This window comes from Orcinus orca, chromosome 10 (genome assembly GCF_937001465.1).
Source record: "Orcinus orca chromosome 10, mOrcOrc1.1, whole genome shotgun sequence".
In the NCBI taxonomy this organism is placed as follows: Eukaryota; Metazoa; Chordata; class Mammalia; order Artiodactyla; family Delphinidae; genus Orcinus; species Orcinus orca.
This window is the reverse complement of record NC_064568.1, coordinates 6,160,812-6,179,250: the sequence shown is the minus strand read 5'-3', so window position 1 is coordinate 6,179,250 and position 18,439 is coordinate 6,160,812. Positions and strand designations below refer to the sequence as shown.

Below are 18,439 nucleotides of genomic sequence, written 5' to 3'. Positions count from 1 at the left end.
GTCAAAGAAATGAGTAAAGAGGTCAGGAACAAGGTGACGGTCATGGTGGGACTTGTAGTAAACTGGAAAACACATACCGACTCCCCGTCCCCAAAGCACGCAACCAGACACGCGTGGGACCCATTCGGCCCGCAGGCCATCAGTGTGACATTCCTGGTGGTCCTTATTGTGACTTTGTGTGATCTAAGTCCAGACAGTTTGTCTTTGGGGCTTTGGTGTGTGCGTCTCCAGAAGGGGGATGATAAAGGCTGCGGAGCCGTCGAGAGGAGAAAATGGAGTCCCAGGTGTGGACGCTTGGTAAGGAACCGTGGAGCTGCCCAGGGCCACCGTCACCAAAGTACCGTTCCGTGACACGGACTCAGCTCTCCATTCCAGCTGCGCGTCTGCCCATGACTTGTTACGGATCACCATTTAGTTCAGCCAGTCCCTGCGGTATTATGTTTTTCTTTTTCCCAAATCTGAGTTCTTAAAGGGCCTTAATCCTAATGCCCTTCAGAGTCCTTGAAGAACATCTCGAACAGGAGAGAATGGTTATTTAACCCCCTGGTTTTCTTACAAGTGTGTCTTAAAAGGCAAAGAGCAATGTTAAAGAATGCTGGGTGGGCATCCTGTCCCTCTTATTTCCTGATCTGAATTAATCCTTTCTGGCTGGTAGAGCAGGGTCTTTTCAGAGGCGTCCCCTGGAGCAGAATTCTCCAGAATTCCCCACACCAGGCAGAGGAAGGGAGGAAGAGAGACTCCCTCGCAGACTGCGGGGGCATGGAAGCCGGCAGCCTTGGCTCTTCCACTGCGGGTCCCCTTGTACCCCTGGGTGGTTCTCAGGGGTGCTGGAGCCTGCCCTGGCACAGCCAGTTAGGAAGGCTGGAGGGAGCTGGGGGGAGGGGAGGCCCAGCGGCCTGCTTCCAATCACAGCTCTTCAACCACTTGCGACCTTGGGCTCTGCCGGGGGTTTCTGAAACATAGGCTCCCTCTGTCCTTGGGGTCTTGGGCAGGTTCTGTGCGATCACAGAGCAGAGCCTGGTGCAGCACAGAGGAAATCAACAGCACACCTGCGTCTCCTTCCTTCTCTCCTTCGTCCCTCCCTCCCTTCCTTCCGTCTTTTCTTCCTTTTTCTCTTTCCTTCCCTCTACCTCCTGCCCCTTCTCCCCGTTACTCTGCTGCTCCCCTCCAGTCTCCCTCTCTCCTGTCTCTCATTTTTGACATCCAGGGCATTCCTTACAGGAATGAGCCTGTGAGGTTTGCTGAGTATGCGCATCTCTTTCTGATCCTGTGACCTCGTGGTGGACCCTGACCAGGCTTTGGTGGGAACATGGACACCACAGGAATCAGTAGATGCCCCCAGTCAGGACTATCGCTTGCTTTCCGGAGAGACCTTTGTTAAAGCTTACCAGCACACCACTGCTTTGGAGACAGGTGCCAGCCACCTCCTCCGAAGCAGACATTTCTCGAGGACTTGTAATAACAACGTCCCCTGCCACCAGGGTGGGACTCGGGATGTGCGTCTGGCACTGTGTGAGCTGCTGTGGGGGAAGCAGAGCAAGTTGAAGACCCAGGTCCCATTGGTACAGAGGGGACAGGGGAGCTGGGGCGGTAGGACAGAAGAATTAGTTACGCATCAGGATAGGAGCCAAGTTGTGTAGAGTGACTGGGCCTTCCCCATGGCCCCCACTCCCGCCCACAGTCCCAGCTCAGGCACTGTCCTTCCATCCCTGACCTCCCCACATACACAGCTGACGGGTTCTTGCCAAATCACCATCAGATCAGATCTCTCCACCTTCAAAGGCTCCAAGGTCCCCAAGCTCCCGCCTTCCCAGTACTCAGTGTGGGGAGGGGCAATTAAAAGCATGGGCTTCGGAGTTGAGCTGTTATCTCCAGATCTGGGACCGCGGGCAAGTTGCTGTCCTCCTTTGAGCCTCAGTCTCCGTATCTGTGAAAATTAAATGCGAGCATCTATGAGATGCACTGAACAGAGTAAGCACTGAATAAACCTTTGGCATGATCACTGTTCTTATTGCAGGACACAGGGCACCCCGTTTCCTGCATTCAGAGCCCTTTACTGCTACTGCCACCTCCCCAGCCAAGCTCCCTAAATGACCCCAGATTCTGTCCAACCAAGCCAGGCCCCTCACTGTCTCTAAAAACATTATGCTTTCCCCCCGTCCTCTCTGCCTGAGATGGACCAGAAGCAGTTAGGCTTGCGGTTGGAGCAAGGATTCTAGTCCTGCTTCTGTAGCTGTGATTATAAAAGGAAAGTCCCCATTTCTGTCCCCTTTCCACTAGCCCAAATGCCATCATCTCCCAGTTTCTTGCCTGAACCCAGGCCCCCTCTATCTGGGCCATGGAAGAACTTACTGCATGGATGTTGGTTATCCACGCGGCCCGTCACCCAGCTGTCCCCAGCGCTCAGTGGCGGCAGACTCAGACGATCCCTCTGCACCCAGCGTGGGACCTGGCTCCCTGGAGGTGCGAGGTTGATGCAGGTCGGATTGGATTGAAAATTACCTCGACAAAGCGAGGTGCTCGGTCAGGCATTGTGGACAATTAGCGGCCAAACAGATGTTAGCAAACCGCTGATCGTGTGAGCGAGGCAGGGGGGCTGAGATGAGAATGAGGATGGGAGTCAGGACGATGCTGCCGGCTAGAGTCTGACTCCTCTTCTCTCACACAGAAGGGAACCCAGGCACAGAGAGGGAAAGGGCCTGGCTCAAGGTCACACAGCTGGTAGCGTGTGGAGTGAGGATTCAGACCGGGGTCTGCAGACTCCAGAGTCTGAAGCTAACTGTGCTTCCTCCTCTGCTGGGCCCTAGAAAGGCCCTCTCCCTGCTGCAAGCACAGGCCGTGTCTGCAGGGGGAGGAGAGCTGGGGACTCCCAGAGGGGATCGCCACCCCTGGGGCTGGCTGTCTCCTGGGGGACTCTCGTTAGGGCCCCAGCCTCAGGGGCCTGGTGAGAGCTGCTCAGCCTGGATCCCACGTGACCTCTTGTCGGCTCCCAGGACCCCTGCAGGGTTTGCCCAGTATGACCATGGGGACAAGTTAGCCTTTCATGAAGCCAGACCTCAGAGGTTGAGTGTCAGCAGCCTCTTTTGGGTTTCCTATAAAGAGCAGCAGGCCTTGTCCTTGGGGGTTTGCCCTGGAAGGAATTACCGTTCTCCCACACCCTAAAGGTGGGGCTCAGGGGTTCCACAGGCACCCTGCTAGAGACACTGGTTGAGTGTGGACACAGGAGCCCAGCTGCCTGGGTTCCAGTCCTGGCCCCCCATGTTCCTAGCTGGGAGACCTTTGGCAATTCCCTTTCCCTCCCTCTGCCTTGGTTTACCCATCAGTAAAATGGGGGAGAGGGGTGAGAATGGCCGTTTACTATCCATAAAGCATTTAGAGCAGGCCCTGGCATTGTCAGCTAAGCACTCAGCTGACTTCTTTCTCGTACTGTGAGCTCTCCTATCTCTTTCCTTTTTGTTAATGAAAAGTTGGGGATGTTTTCCTGTGTGCAGCCGCAGAGAAAAGAGCAGCATGACTTATTTCACCTTTGAATGAGTCTAGGAAGCATCCAGCTGATATAAACCTGATTTTTTTCTCACTCTGGTTGTTGGTGTGGGGTGGTGCCCTCTAACCTTCTCGTACCTTCTGGTTTAGGGGGCACCCTAGAGAACCAGACTTCCAGGCTCTCCAAGGCTGCAGGCCGAGGAGAAGGGCTTGCACCTCGGTTTCATCGTCTGTCGAGGGCTGTGGGACCAGGCAAACCCCTTTCCATGCTGTCACCTCTCTTCCTCCCCAGAACCCAGCAGGCAGACGCTTCAGAGAGTTTCACCCAGGCCAGTGTCTGGGAGGCAGGTGGTAGGTGAGCAGAGGGCCTGGGCTAAATTCCTGTGTGACCTTGGGCAGGTTATTTGACCTCTCTGAGCCCCAGTACCATTATCTGCAAAATGGGACGAATAATCATTTTAGCTTCACTGTATTTAGCATTTGCTGGGCCAGGCCAAGGGCTAGAAAATCTAAATCTAGCCCTGGGCCTGTGTAAAGTGGTGACCATTGGCCGCATTTCCTGTTAGAACAGACAGTTTGGGAAAATATATAACTTACATGAAAGTCACACTGGGATGTTGTAGAGAAGAGGCATTCAACACTTAATACTGGGAAGTGCGCCTGGGGCTGCAGATTACCTCTCAGGTTTGTTGAACCAGCGGAGGGCTTTGCACCTAGATGTGAAGCTTCTTTCCTTCGTGTCTTAAGTAAGAGTGTGCAGGGGGCTGAGATTTGGGGTGGTGGGGGTCTGTAAGGGTCATATGACTCATGTGCTATGTGACTTTGGACCAGCCACCAGCCCTTTCTGGGCCTTTTTTTCCATCTGTAGACTGTTGCTATAGGCCAGGTGCACCCGTGTGGCATGGAACAGACTTGAACCAGGAAGGAGGCTGCCTTGGTCCTGGCCCCAAGCCCCACTGGTCCAAGGATGAGAGCCTAACGCCTGGACCTGCAGCCATCCATTTAGCCTGTAGCTTGCACCCTGGCAAAGACTGACTCCTCACCGCCAGACTGGGTTCAGGCCTCTGAGGCCTAAGCCCTGAGGCCTTGGAGATCCTCTCGAGCTGCCCCTTCTCCATCAGAGCACCTTCTCCAGGGAGCCGTCACTGACCTCCAGGGCAGTCCGTGGCAAGGGCCGCCCACAGCACCAGCCCTCCACCTGCACAGTCCACCCTCCCTCTACCCTTCCGCACTGGATCATCAGCTATTAATTGGTCCTCACATTTGTATGGCGTGTTTCGATTACAAAGCACTTCCGTGGCCATTCATCTCTTTGAATGGCAATCTAAGCTGCTATTTATTGAGTGCTTCCTGTGTGCCAGGCCCTCTGCTTTCCCTGGTCTCATTCCATGCATTATCTCACTTCAGAGTTTCACAACAATTCTATGAAGTGTAAGGGTCTATATTTGCAGACAAGGAAACTGAGCCTCGAGCAAGCTAAATATCTAGCCCCTGGTCACGCAGGGATTTGAATCAAGCTCCGTGAAATAATCAGGGTCACCCATAACCTACCGCCTCTGAAGCTGCCGTGTGCACCTGAATCCCTGGGACCTTGTTAAAGTGCAGCTTCTGATTCTGTGGGTCTGGAGTGGGGCCTAGGACTCTGCATTTCTGACAGGCTGCCAGTGATGCTCATGCTGCCCACGGAGAACCACACATTGAGTAGCAAGGCTCTGGATCGCTGAGCCATGTGAGACTCCTTTACAGTAGCCTCAGGCTGGCAAGCCTTAGTTTCCCCATCTGTCAGATGGGTGAAATAGCCCCTGGCTTCTAGAGATGGGAGGAGGACTGGATGACGTAGCACCTGTGAAATGCCTGGCACACAACAGGCGCTCAATAAATGCTGGCTCTTCTCCCTTGGTAGGAGCTGGCGTGGGTCTGGGTGCACAACAGGCGCTCAATAAAGCCTTGTCCAATCGACTGAGCCTAGCGTTTCTCCCTAAAGGAGAGAATAAACTGTATTGTTTCCCCTTGGCATGCTGCCAAACCCAATATTAATTTTTTTCTTGAACCGCAGAGTTTCAAAAAGAAAGAAAAGGGAGTAGAGTGATTGCAGTCTGAAGCAAGGCTCTGTAATTTCTGTAATTACAGAACGGGAGCAAAATAAAGCAGGAGTGCGCACAGCGTCATGGGAGGGAGCGGCCCCCTCCCGGCCTGCTGCCCCCCCTCCCCACCTCTGGCTCTTTCCGGTGCCCCACTCGCTCCCAGTGGGTTCTGGGCCCAGCCCTGGCCCTAGACAATGACAGCCTGAGACTAGGCCTTGGCCTTTCTGCCTCTGCCCAGGTCCCTACCCCACGCAGCCACCCATCCCTCTGGTGCAGTAGGACAGAGGGGGATTGTCCAAGGCAGCTGCCACATGCTCCCCTCCCCCAGCCTGCCATCTGGCCTAGGGCTGGGCTGCTGACAGCCAATCCTCCAGCAAGGTTTGCGGGGCCCCACCTCCAAAATAGATCCCCGTCCACTCCTCACCATCTCTGGCCTGGCTGCCACTGTTCAGGTCACCATCATCCCTCGCGTGGACTCTCAGCTCCTAAGGAGCCTCCCTGCTTCCACCCTTGCTCTTGGGCAGCCTCTTCTGGGCAGCCAGGGTGAGACTCATAAATGTAAGTCAGGCCACCACCACCACTTAAACCCTCCACTTTCTCCGTTCCCCTTTAGAATAAAATCTGAGCTCCTTGCCGTGGTCTCTGAGACTTTGCATGATCTAGCCCCTGCCTGCCTCTAACTAGATCTGTCCCCTCCTGCCCTGGGACTCCCACGACCCTGGCCTCCATGCCATCTCGCAAACATGCCAAACGTATTCCTGCCTCAGGGCCTTTGCACTTGCTGTTCCCTCTCGTTAAAATGCTGTATTCTAGAGCATCACATTTCTGGCTCCTAATTCAAACTGAAAAAAAATTTTGTTCAGGCCAAATAAAGCAAGCCCAAGGGCCAATTTTGACCCGTGTTGCCACTCCTGATCTAGAGCTTCCAAACTCCACATGTTTTCTTTTCCTTACAAAGCATTTCCTCATTCAGGGATTGGCAGACATATTCTTCCTGTTTGCTTTGGCCCCATTTTTATCGATGGTGCTCATTGAGGAAGGATGGGGCATCATGGGAACATCTTTAGCATCTTCCTGTCTCGAATCTCTTTCTCTAACTCCATCCTCCCCAGAGCATCCCTGAGTGAGTCTTCTTCTATAATATGAACTTGACCACATTGTCACCCCTGTCCCATCCCTGCAGTTGGTCCCTAAGTTCCCTAGCCTGGCTTTTGAGTCCCTTCACAAACTAAACTTCCTAGCTTCAAACCTCCCTACCTTTGTTCATGTGTTTCCCTCTACTTGGGATGCCCTTTCCCTCTTTTTGAGCCTGTGAACACCTATGCAACCTTCAAAACCCAGCTCAAACGTCCCTTCATCTGGAATACCTTCTCTGGCTGAATTAAATCATTCCTTCTAGGCCTCTCTGGTTCATACAGTCTTGTAGCACTCATCACAGAGTATTATGAATAACTGTAGCAGAGCTATTTCTCTTTAAAGGCTGTGACCTTGTCAAGGTCAGGAACCTTGTCTTATTAATCCTTGCCACCTAACCATCCAGCCCAGCTCCGTGCACACATTAGGCTCTCAGTATGTAGTTACAAAATAGGATCTTTCTGCCGGCACCTGTTAGATCACTGGTTCAAACTCTGGTGACCAGTGTGTAGTTCAGAATGCAAAACGCTTGGAACAACTGTCCCATCGCCAATTCAGCTCTTGGAACGAGCTCAGTAAATGCTCGTTGAATGAATGAAGGTGTGAAGGTGAGTGAATACAGAGAACTTGTCGCTTGTGGTCTCACATTAACTGTACCATTTAGAACGTTGCTTTGGTGGAGTTCAGTGAATGTTGGCACGTGAACGACTGGATTCTTGGTCTGCAGAATATTGCCACCTGACGAGGAAGAACGGGGAGACTCTGGAAGAAGTCCTTGGAAACATCCTTCAAATCTTGAGGTGGTGAGGCCTCTCCTTCCACCAGCTCCGCCAGCAGATAAAGGAGGAAGAGGAAAGAGAGGTGGGGCCTCCCTGCCACCGACCCGCAGAGCCATCCTCTGACCCCGAGCGGCGCCGGCACTGCAGAGCACGGGTGCCAGTTTCAGGAAAGAGAGAGTAACACCGGTGAAAAGGTTGCTTCTGCTTCAGAGATCATTAATTTTCTAGAAAGACAGTGGGTTCCCTTGCCATGAACATGCATGTGCCTGTGCTTTCTGTGTGCCGTTCTTCATGGGGGAGGGGGCGACAGGTGAACCAGCCAGGTCAGGAATTAAAGTTACCTGAGCAGTGCGTGAATGAGGCCGCTTCCTGGAGCCGCTCTGGGTTAGCACCGGGTCCCAGGCTTTTTCACTAATGGGGGCCTTTTATCATTTTCCTCCCATCGCTGAGATGTTTTGGAATTTCTTTTCTTACCAGATTTTATTTACTACAGAACAATACTTTTTCTTATTAACCAAACACACAAAGGTACCACTGCTGGCTTCTGACTGGCCCAAGGTGATCAGCTAGACCGCTCTGAGCTGGTATAAAGACAGCCCAAAGCAAAGGGCTTGACATTTTTATTAGCTAGTATTCCCCATGATGACTAAAAGATTGATTTATATCTGGCTTCTGAAAATGCTGAAGGTTGCTCCAGGGCCTGAATAATAAGCCCTCAATAAATGTTAGCTGCTATTCTTATTACAGTTATGGTTGTTACATCATCATCATCTCTGTGGCCTTCTGGGAAGCTGAGAACACGAGATTAAGAGCCACGATCCGTACACAGATGGCAGCAATCACAATGATGATAACGGCTGAAACTCCCTGCACCCTCGCTATGAGCCGGGTGTTCTTTCCCATGCTTTACAGGCATGTCTCATTTAATCTTCCCACAACCCTTGGAGGGAGGCATTATCTTCCCCCCATTTTACAGATGAGGATCAAAGAGGTGACGTAACTCGCCCAACATAAGCGTCGGAGGGAGCGAAGGTCTGTCTGATTTAGGCCTGGGCTGGTCCTTGCAGGAAGGGCCTTTTCAGTCTGATTCCTCAAAGAAGCATCATTTATATTAATTCCTGGCTTTACATTCTTGATCCTGGAAAACTGCACGTATGCTTATATGGCTCTTCATGGGGAAGTTGCAGACATTTGGCTGAATCTGTATACGTGCCCTAGTTCTGGAAATTGCTCATATGTCTTCCTCGTTGTGAGTTCTCTGGAGCAGCCGCCCTCTTTGATCTCTCCGGAGGGCTTCAATATACTCATGGAGAAGACGATGGAATAAACTTCCCGGTGAACCGGAGCTCTCCTCCTTCAGCCTTGAACGGTTCCCGCAAAGGATATACACACCCCGTTCCACCTGGTTCAACACGCCCTGCCATCTTTCTACCTCTCTCCCTGGCGTCAGATGACCCTGTGGCCCAGGGCACACACCAGTTTCCAAAGCCCAGTAGATTTTAGAGTTTGGTTTGATTTGAGTCTCCCTGAGAATCAACAAGTAAACCCAGAATGAAGCCCAGAAGTTGCTGTTCCTCCAGGACACAGGGGTGTGTGCAGAGATTCAGGATTGTAGCAGGAACCCCGGACCCAACCTGCAAAAATGGGGAATTTGTTTTACAACCATGGGGATGCTTTGTAAACTCCGAGAGCAGGAACGTAGCCAGTCTTAAGAAAGCCTGGAACCGCAGAGTAGAATGCCTTGAAGACCCTCTCTTTGTCGTTTGATCTCTGATTTCCTCCCTCCTCAGCACACCAACTCTCTCTGCTGCTCTGAGGACAAGGTGGGCAAAAGATGGCCGCCTCAGAGTTCCCAAGTCGCTGGAGAGACTGCCTTCTTTCTCGGCCCCGCGCCGGATTCCCAGGGAAGGAGGCTCGATTGACTTGCCGGGGTCAGGTGATCAGCCCTGGTGCAAAGTGGTTGGATCATTTTGAACAAATATGGAGGCTAGTACCTGTAAGGTTAAATTGTGGAGACAGTTAAGGGCATCATTGTCTTAACAGTTAATGGTTGACCCTTCCTCCTCCAAAAGAGGGTCTGCTTTAGCCTCTCCCCACTTTCCTGAGGCTGCTCTGTCCCCAAGATTCCCTGGTGGACATAGAATCGGCTGCCTCCTGCCATTCCTGATGTTAGGAGGCAGTCACCCTACCCGAGTCTGGAGTTCCCTCTGATGTTCCCCTGCTCAGGCCAGGATCTAGATGGGCATCTGAGACCATCCTTGAGAACAAGAAGCAGGGTTGGCGGTAAAGTTTGGATTATCCGAAGGTGGTCTTGTTCTCTGTGAACTCTAGGAAGAGACAGTGGAGTTTGGTAACGGGGACTGCATGTGATGGGGGGATGAGTGCACAGCAAACAGGGTGCCCCCAGGTGGGGCAGAGCTGAGAGGAGGGGCTGCTGGGACAGGGCCAGGCCCACGCCACACGTTGCTTTGGCTCAGCTCCTACAACTGAGAGCCCACTGGCCAGTGCTCACGTGCTCCGTTTGCTCTGAGGGTTCCATAAGTTTATTCTGGTATTTTAATTTTTTTAAAAAATGTGGAACATTATAGAAATCCAGAAAAGCATAAAGAAGAAAATACAACTCACTTAGAAACTACTCACTGTGAATGTCTTAGGGTATATCCTTCTGGTGTTTTAGGTTTTGATTTTTTTTTAATGAACAGTTTTGGGGGGATGGGGCAAAAACCTAAATGAACTGTTTTGAAACCTACTTTCTTCACTCTCTCCCATATTCGTACATGGTCTTTGGCAACACTTCTGCAAGTTTGGATGGAGGATGGAGAAAAATATCTGCTGCATTCATTGGCTCCCCACGGGGCCCTGCGGAGCTGCAGCCCCTCTCTTGATTTCTCTTTTCCTTCTGGTAAAATTATGGAACGTCTTCCTCATGTCACCCTCATGCCCACCCCCACTACTGTCCCGAGGGCAGCAAGCCCACTCCTGCACGTTCCCAGCGCCGGGGACTGGCATCTTGCTGTGTGCACATGCTGTGGTCACCCCTTCTGGGTGGCTCCATGGGGCCCGTCTGCAGCTCAGATGCTGGCAGGCTTCCTGCACCCCTGCTGCTCTCTGCCCAGGGCTGCTATCAGCCCGTCTGTCTGTTCAACGTCCCTCCTGTCCTCTGCTTTGCAGGCTCTCACCCAGGGGTTGCAGAGGGAGCTGCTCTGGAGCTGACCCAGCACAGAAAACCATCAGGTAACATCAACAACCAAAATCAAAACAACCATCTATGGAGTTCTTTTCTGAACCATTTGGGTGAAAAGCACCCTCATAGCCATTAAAGTTTATTTTGGCCATAATTCTACAAGCCAGATAGGATTCCCCCCTCCCACCATTTTATAGGTGGAAAAACTGAGGCCAGAGAAATCAAGAGTAGTACTTAGGGTCACTCTGCTGGTAAAAGGTGGACTGGAGATTTGAATCCAGGACAGGTCTGATCCAGTGTCATATGCTGTCTTCTACCCCATGCTGCCTCTGCAACTAAAGAGGTAAGAAGGGTACAGAATGTAGGTAGAACATCTGGGGGAGACCGAGGGTCAGAGAGGTCATCCAAGCTGGTAGTCCTTCCTTGCCTGAGGGCTGGGCTGGGCTCCCGGCCTAAGAATCTCCTTTATCGGGATTTGTTAAAAGTATAGATCCGTTCATTGATGATGTTTCCATCTCCTGGCTATTGTAAATAGAGCTGCAATGAACATTTTGGTACATGACTCTTTTTGAATTATGGTTTTCTCAGGGTATATGCCAGTAGTGGGATTGCTGGGTCATATGGTAGTTCTATTTGTGGCACATATATACAATGGAATATTACTCAGCCATAAAAAGAAACGAAATTGAGCTATTTGTGATGAGGTGGATGGACCTAGAGTCTGTCATACAGAGTGAAGTAAGTCAGAAAGAGAAAGACAAATACCGTATGCTAAGACATATATATGGAATTTAAGAAAAAAAAAATGTCCTGAAGAACCTAGGGGTAAGACAGGAATAAAGACACAGACCTACTAGAGAATGGACTTGAGGATATGGGGGGGGGGAGGGTCAGCTGTGACAAAGCGGGAGAGTGGCATTGACATATATACACTACCAAACGTAAGGTAGATAGCTAGTGGGAAGCAGCCGCATAGCACAGGGAGATCAGCTCGGTGCTTTGTGACCACCTAGAGGGGTGGGATAGGGAGGGTGGGAGGGAGGGAGACGCAAGAGGGAAGAGATATGGGAACATATGTATATGTATAACTGATTCACTTTGTTACAAAGCAGAAACTAACACACCATTGTAAAGCAATTATACTCAGATAAAGATGTAAAAAAAAAAAAAGTATAGATCTGGGGCTGTCTCCTAGAGATTCTGATGTGGCACATCTGGGGAGGGACCTGGGGACCTGTGTCTTTGTAGAGCTTCCTAAATGACTTGGAAACACAGCCAGGCTTGGGGACTGCTGGTGAATTAGTAGCAGGTCCTCACTGTTTGCAGCCACTGGGTGCTCACTAAGTGAAGAACAACAGCCCAGTAAGGGGTCCACTACGATCATCCTCAAATTAAAAGATAGGGAAAGTGAGGCCCAGAGAGGTTAAGAAGCTTACTCAAAGTTACACAGCTCCAAAGTGGCAAAGAGGACTTTGATCATGATCAGAGTCTGTGCTCACATACCGCCTTCACCTACCGGGGCAGCCAGGAAACCTCCCTATTCAGCCTCACAGGAAAATCCTGCATTGCTTACCCTGCCTTGGCTATTACGGCCTCAGCGAATGGAAAATCTCCCAACTGCATCCTGGGAGGCAAAGGTGAAGTGCACATAATATTTCTGTTTGGAATTTTGGTTGCCTGGGGCTACTCTCTGACATGGACACGTAACGGAGGGCACGTGACACAGATGGCCAGCGTTGATGCTAGCCCAGGAGACGTCAAGACCACATTCTCACATGGTGACTTTGGAAACAAAAGGCATCTTCCTTCCTCCTGGGGCAGGAGCTGGCAGGAAAAAGAGGGAGAGCCCTCTTCGTCCCTTGGTTTGTGGGTTATTTTGTTTTGTTATTTTGGGGCGACTCCAGGATCTTAACACCTTCAGTGCCTGTCACCCTATCCCTCTGTTCTCCTAGGGTGACCTTGAACTGCAAAACTGCTGTCCACGTAGACCAGGGCTGACATCGCACGTCCGTCTGCCAGGACCCCTGCGTCCAAACTCCGAGACATGGCGACCAATGGCAGCAAGGTGGCCGATGGGCAGATCTCCACGGAGGTCAGCGAGGTCCCCGTGGCCAATGACAAGCCCAAAACGCTGGTGGTCAAGGTGCAGAAAAAGGCGGCAGACCTTCCAGACCGGGACACATGGAAGGGCCGCTTCGACTTCCTCATGTCCTGCGTGGGCTACGCCATCGGGCTGGGCAATGTCTGGAGGTTCCCATATCTCTGTGGGAAAAACGGTGGCGGTAGGTGCTGGCCTGGTGACCTCCTGCTGGGTCTGCACACACCCCCCCCCCGACACACACATACACACACACACACACGGAGAGTGTCCTGCTTAGGCATTTTCTGGGGTGACCTTGGGGAAATGGGTCCCCTGAAGACTCCAATGGGAGTGCCAGGCCCCACTTCTGCTTCTTGTCCTTTTCCAAAGGATTCCCAAAGGGCAGTAGTCCTCTGTTAATGATGCCCGAAAGGTCCCGTCTTCATTCTGCAAAGTGCAGGGCATGGGTCTTGAGCAAAGGACGTCCTCGGGCCTCACTTTGGCTTCGGGTGCTGCTTTTAAGGCAGAATATAATGAAGTTGTGGCAGGGACCCCAGAACGCCCCGCTGTGATGCTCTCTCTGACCGACCGGGTTTCTAAAGCTCAAGGCCACGAGCATCTCTCTTCTCGACCCCGCAGGGGCCTTCCTGATCCCCTACTTCTTGACGCTCATCTTTGCGGGGGTCCCGCTCTTCCTGCTGGAGTGCTCCCTGGGCCAGTACACGTCCATCGGGGGCCTGGGGGTGTGGAAGCTGGCCCCCATGTTCAAGGGTGAGTGTGCAGAGTGGAGCTGTGGGTTGTGGTCGTGCTCCTGCCCACAGCTCCGGGCCCTGGACAGAGGGAGCTGTTGGGTCACGTCTGAGCAGCGGGGAGCCCTTGCAGGGGCCAGGTGACCCATGGCAATGCTGGTCAGAGGAGGACCCAGTCCAGAGGCCCCGCACGCACGTCAGCCTGCCCTGCCCCGTGAGCTCATTTCCCCGGCAGGGGCTGGGCGCGACTTCCTCTGCTTCCTTGCTCAGTGCCTGACGGACACTCGGGTGGACACGTGCAGGGTCGTGCTTGCCTGGCAAGCCAAGGCCCCGGTCCGCCCTGCAACCAGCCTGTGCTGGGCCCCAGACGCAAGTCCTGGCTCCCTCACTTGCCATGTGTGTGTGACCTTAGCCAAGTCCCTGCTTCTCTCCAAGTTCCAGTGACACTGTAGATGTCCTGGAAAATGACAACGATGACAGGAGCTGGGATGGTTATGATTCTTACTGTATTAAATGAAGGTCGTGATGATGTGTCTGGTCCCAGGTGTGGGCCTTGCCGCTGCTGTGCTGTCGTTCTGGCTGAACATCTACTACATTGTCATCATCTCTTGGGCCATCTACTACCTGTACAATTCCTTCACCACAGTGAGTGGCCCCTTGGACCACCCGCCCCCCAGAAGGAGCCAGACCCAGACCCCACCCTCCCTCTACTGGGACCACCGTTCTGCCGACAGGGCCATTCCTCCGGGTGGCGGGCGTGGTTTGCCTTCAGCAGCCCTGTGTCCTCGTCATAGCACCATTCGCCCATGTTATATAGACCCAGACAGCCTGGGTTCAAAGCCTGACCCTAGTCTATACCAACTGTGCCGCTTCAGGAAAGAGACTTAACCTCTCTGAGCCACAGTGCCTTCATTTATAAAATGGGGCTTAGGGTAAAACTCACCTCACCTCATACGGTTGTGTGAGGATTAAGGAGTAATATGTGTAAAGTGCTTAGAACCATACCCAGCAAAGAACAAACACTGTAAGTGTTCACTGTTAACTTCATCGTGCACAGGCTCAGACGGGCACGGTTACTTACCCAAGGTCACGTAGCTGGGAAGTGGCCCCAGGGTGGACACAGGTGACCTTATGGTACAGCTCGGAGAGCTGGTTTTCAGAGTGAAAAGGCTGAGGTTCAGATTTCAGCCCTGACATGTAGGAGCTGTGTGGTCTTGAGCAAGTTGCTGCCCCTCTCTGATCTCTAAAATGGGGCTCACAACATGACCTGCATCTGGAGCTGTTGGGAATGGGAGGTGAGGTAATGGCTGTGAGCAGGCTCAGAGGACTGTGAGGACACACGGGATGTGCTGGGGCCACTGGGGCCAGCTCTTGGGGTCTTATGTGGTTTATCTGGGCCGCTGTGTCTTTGCAGACGCTGCCGTGGAAACAGTGCGACAACCCCTGGAACACAGACCGCTGCTTCTCCAACTACAGCATCGTCAACACCAGCACCATGACCAGCGCCGTGGTGGAGTTCTGGGAGTGAGTGCGGGGCCACCCCTGGGGGCGGTGGCGTATCACTCAGGGCCAGTGAGAACAACAGCGAGCTATGCACTGCAAGATTTTAAACAGGAAAGTGACATGATCAGACATTAGAAGGGGCTGGAGTGGGGACAGAGCAGAAGTGAAGGGGGGTGGTCCTGCCGGGAGGCCTCGGCAGACATCCAGGTGAGCAGCCGTGGTGGCAGAACTAAGTCACTGGCAGGTCCCTTGAGCAAACAGCACTTTCTCCCGATTAGTGTAAGGGGCCCATGGTCCCCGCCCAGCTCTTGGAGCCCAGTGATCATAGCTATCAGCACCATCACGCCCTGGGCGCCCCCGGGTCACTCCAGCCCCCGCCAGCCCCACGTAACTTTGTCCTCCCTCCGATGTTCCACCAGGCGCAACATGCATCAGATGACAGACGGGCTGGATAAGCCAGGTCAAATCCGCTGGCCTTTGGCCATCACCCTGGCCATCGCCTGGATCCTTGTGTATTTCTGTATCTGGAAGGGTGTTGGCTGGACTGGAAAGGTAAGAGGTGTGCACAGTGGGGACCCAAGGGGGATGGGTCTACAAAGGGATCTCTGCTCTGGGTGAGGAGTCAATAGCTCCCAGGAACCCCATCCAGCTTTGACTTAAGCAGATGCCTTCATCTCTCTGTGCCTCAGTTTCCTTTCCTGTAAAATAGGAATAAAAGGATTAAAGGAAATACTGCAAGTCATGCTGTTAGTGCAGTGCCAGGCTCATGGTGAATCCCTTGAGATCGAGATTCCCCTGGGCCGGGCAGAACCATTGCAAAGCGGAGGGCAAATGTGGCTCCTGGACCATTTGACAAACCATCCCTGAGATCTACTCTGTTCCAAGCTTTGTTCTAGGTGCAGGTGATCCAGAGGTGAGCACAGTTACATCCCGGCCTTTGAGGAGGTAATAGAGATGGATTGGTTCATGGTTAAATACTCAGGCCCTGTGTTCAAACGGTTCTGACCCATCTTGGCCATTTATTTGGCTGTGTGACCTGGAACAAATCGCTTTGCCTCTCTGAAACCCAGTGTCCTCTTCTGTAAAATAGGACCAATAACCGCTTATCCATTGGTTTGTTATGTGAATCAAATGAGCTGCTGCTTTTGTGAAGAAGTCAGAAGCTAGCAAGAGGAGTTGTTGTTGTTTCTGTTTTTGGCAAAGGCAGAGCCGTGCCAAGCTGGGATGTCCAGCCTGGGGACACCTGGGGATTAAATTGCCAATCAGATCGGGGGTGAGGTGGGGACTGGCCTCACCCCCACCTCTTTCTGTTTTCAAGCCCCATCCCAGGAGTCTGGGGACAGAAGATGGCCAAGTCTCTCACTGGCCTGGACCAGAAGGAAACTCACAGGGCAAGGGTATTGTCTGAGGTCTTAGAGCAAGTAAGGGAAAGAAAGGAATTGAACTGAATCCGGCTCAGACAGGGAGGTCCAGACTGCCCAAGAAGCTGAATCGAGCAAAACAGAACCTTAGTGAATTACACACTTGGGCACGGACCCAGCTAACGAGAAGCTGCCCAACTGCAGTCAGGTGGGACCTTCGGATCCACCCGGTTCTCAGAACCAAGGCCGCCGTCAAACATCTCTGCTTTGTCCCTAGGCTAGGTGAGCAGGAGGAGGGCACAGGTGTCTCCCAGCCCAACTTCAGGCAGCAGAAGAATGTAGGGCCCAAGGGCTTTGGCAGAGACAGAGCTGAATTTGAATGTCAGTCCCCTGGGCCCTAGCTGTGTGCACTTGGGCAAGTCACTTCACTTTTCCGAGCCTCAGTTTCCTCATCTGCTAAACGGTCACAGTATTAGTGCCTTACAGGGTTGTCTCAAAGACTAAGTGAGATAATCAGTCTGCATGGAATGTAGAGCGTCTGCCTAGCACACAGTCGGCACTCAATACATGATGTCTGTTATAATTATTTGTGGGTTGTGGGTGGTACCTAAAGTTCCTGCTACCTTAGGAGACTGACTACTTCTTGGGGACAGAGAGTAGAGCCCCTCTCACTGCATCTTTTGAGTGAGTCAACCAGTCTATCAATGAGCATTTACTGAGCTCCTACTGTATATCTGGCTCCATGCCAAAGACCCAGTGACGAGCAAGACATAAATGACATGGATTAAGCATGTTGTATGTCCTCACACACCCAACCTGTCTGAGCAAAAAGGTTGATTGTACCCAGACAAGAAAAAGCTAGGTTCAGAGAGGATGAGAAATTGACCCAGTGTCACACAGCTTGTAGGTGACACAGATGGTTTTAAATCCCCTTTTCCAAGTACAGTGTTTTTTCTGCTGGATCATGGATGCCTTTCCTAAGCCTGAAGAGTCTCAGAGTCGTCAGGGAGATGAGACTAACCCAGAGAATAATTTATGCTGACCGGGAAGTAGGGGCACATCAGACTTGGAGGTACAGAGGTTACTGACCTTGAAAATTGCTCTTTCACACTGGTGAGCAATGAAATGCCATTTCAGACAGTGACGTCAGTCTCTTGATTATCAATTTAAAGTAATTTGTAATGTGATTATCCTCAGTGCTGGCCCCTTTGTGGGAAAGGCACTGTCTGTAGTACTGGACGAAGTTCAGTTTCTGGGAGGTAATTAGGCAATGTGGATCGAAAAGCCTTCAGAAGTTTATTCCTTTTTACTCAGTAATTCCACTTCTAAGAATTTTTCTCGAGAATAGTATAATAATTTTGTAGACAAAGTTTTATCTACAGGGTGTCCGGTGTAGTAGTATTGAGACTCACATAAAATTGGAAATAACCTGAACGGATAACAGTAGGGGAAATTTTAAAAAGGGTGGTGGGACCTCCTGAGGGACTGTTTTGTATAATTAAAAATCACAGTGTATGAGACAGTAAAACAGCATTCAGTAAACGAAACAAGAAACAAAGCTGTACGTACTGTGTTTTTTAACTTTAAACATGTTAAATGAAAAGGCAAGTATATAATTTGCGCCTCATTTGTCAGAAAATGTAATCATATATGCAAGTCTCAAAAGAGAATATTAAAATATTAACATCCATGCACTTATGTATTTGTCAGGCAGTTACTGAGTGTCTACTATATACCATGGACTGTTCTAGGCACTGGGAAAACAGAGAAGTGAACACGACAAGTCCTGTCCCTCATGTAACTTGTATTCTACGGGCTGTTGAAAGGAACTCTAATTTGTGTGTGTATTCATATGTAATTAAAAAATTTCCTTGTCACCACATATATTATTTGAATACTTTAAATAAAAATTAAAAAATAGGAAGGGTAGGGAAAGGGGAAAAAATGGGTGCTGAGCTGGTTGATTCAGACACCAAGGAGCAGCTTCAGAAAAGTGGCCAAGAGGAGCAGGTTAGGAATCCAGGAAGGCTTCCTGGAGGAAGATGAATTGGAACCAAGCCCAGAGCCACAACAGATAGGGAT

The 18,439-nt window shown here is 51.4% G+C and overlaps 1 protein-coding gene across 3 annotated transcripts in view; it reads left to right on the top strand.

Moving 5' to 3' along the window:
- Positions 1 to 18,439, top strand: part of SLC6A1 (solute carrier family 6 member 1) — a 40,387-nt gene that overhangs the window by 11,011 nt on the left and 10,937 nt on the right. Inside the window, exons 1-7 of one of the 3 annotated variants that reach the window (XM_004274838.3) lie at positions 7,435 to 7,715; positions 10,652 to 10,714; positions 12,617 to 12,946; positions 13,384 to 13,515; positions 14,038 to 14,138; positions 14,908 to 15,017; positions 15,416 to 15,548. In XM_004274838.3, the coding sequence (XP_004274886.1) occupies positions 12,709 to 12,946; positions 13,384 to 13,515; positions 14,038 to 14,138; positions 14,908 to 15,017; positions 15,416 to 15,548 (714 nt within the window). In that variant the 5' untranslated portion in view covers positions 7,435 to 7,715; positions 10,652 to 10,714; positions 12,617 to 12,708. Of the gene's footprint in view, positions 1 to 7,434; positions 7,716 to 10,651; positions 10,715 to 12,616; positions 12,947 to 13,383; positions 13,516 to 14,037; positions 14,139 to 14,907; positions 15,018 to 15,415; positions 15,549 to 18,439 lie in introns of those variants that run through there. The other 2 variants (XM_049716221.1, XM_049716220.1) reach the window with 2 other exon arrangements.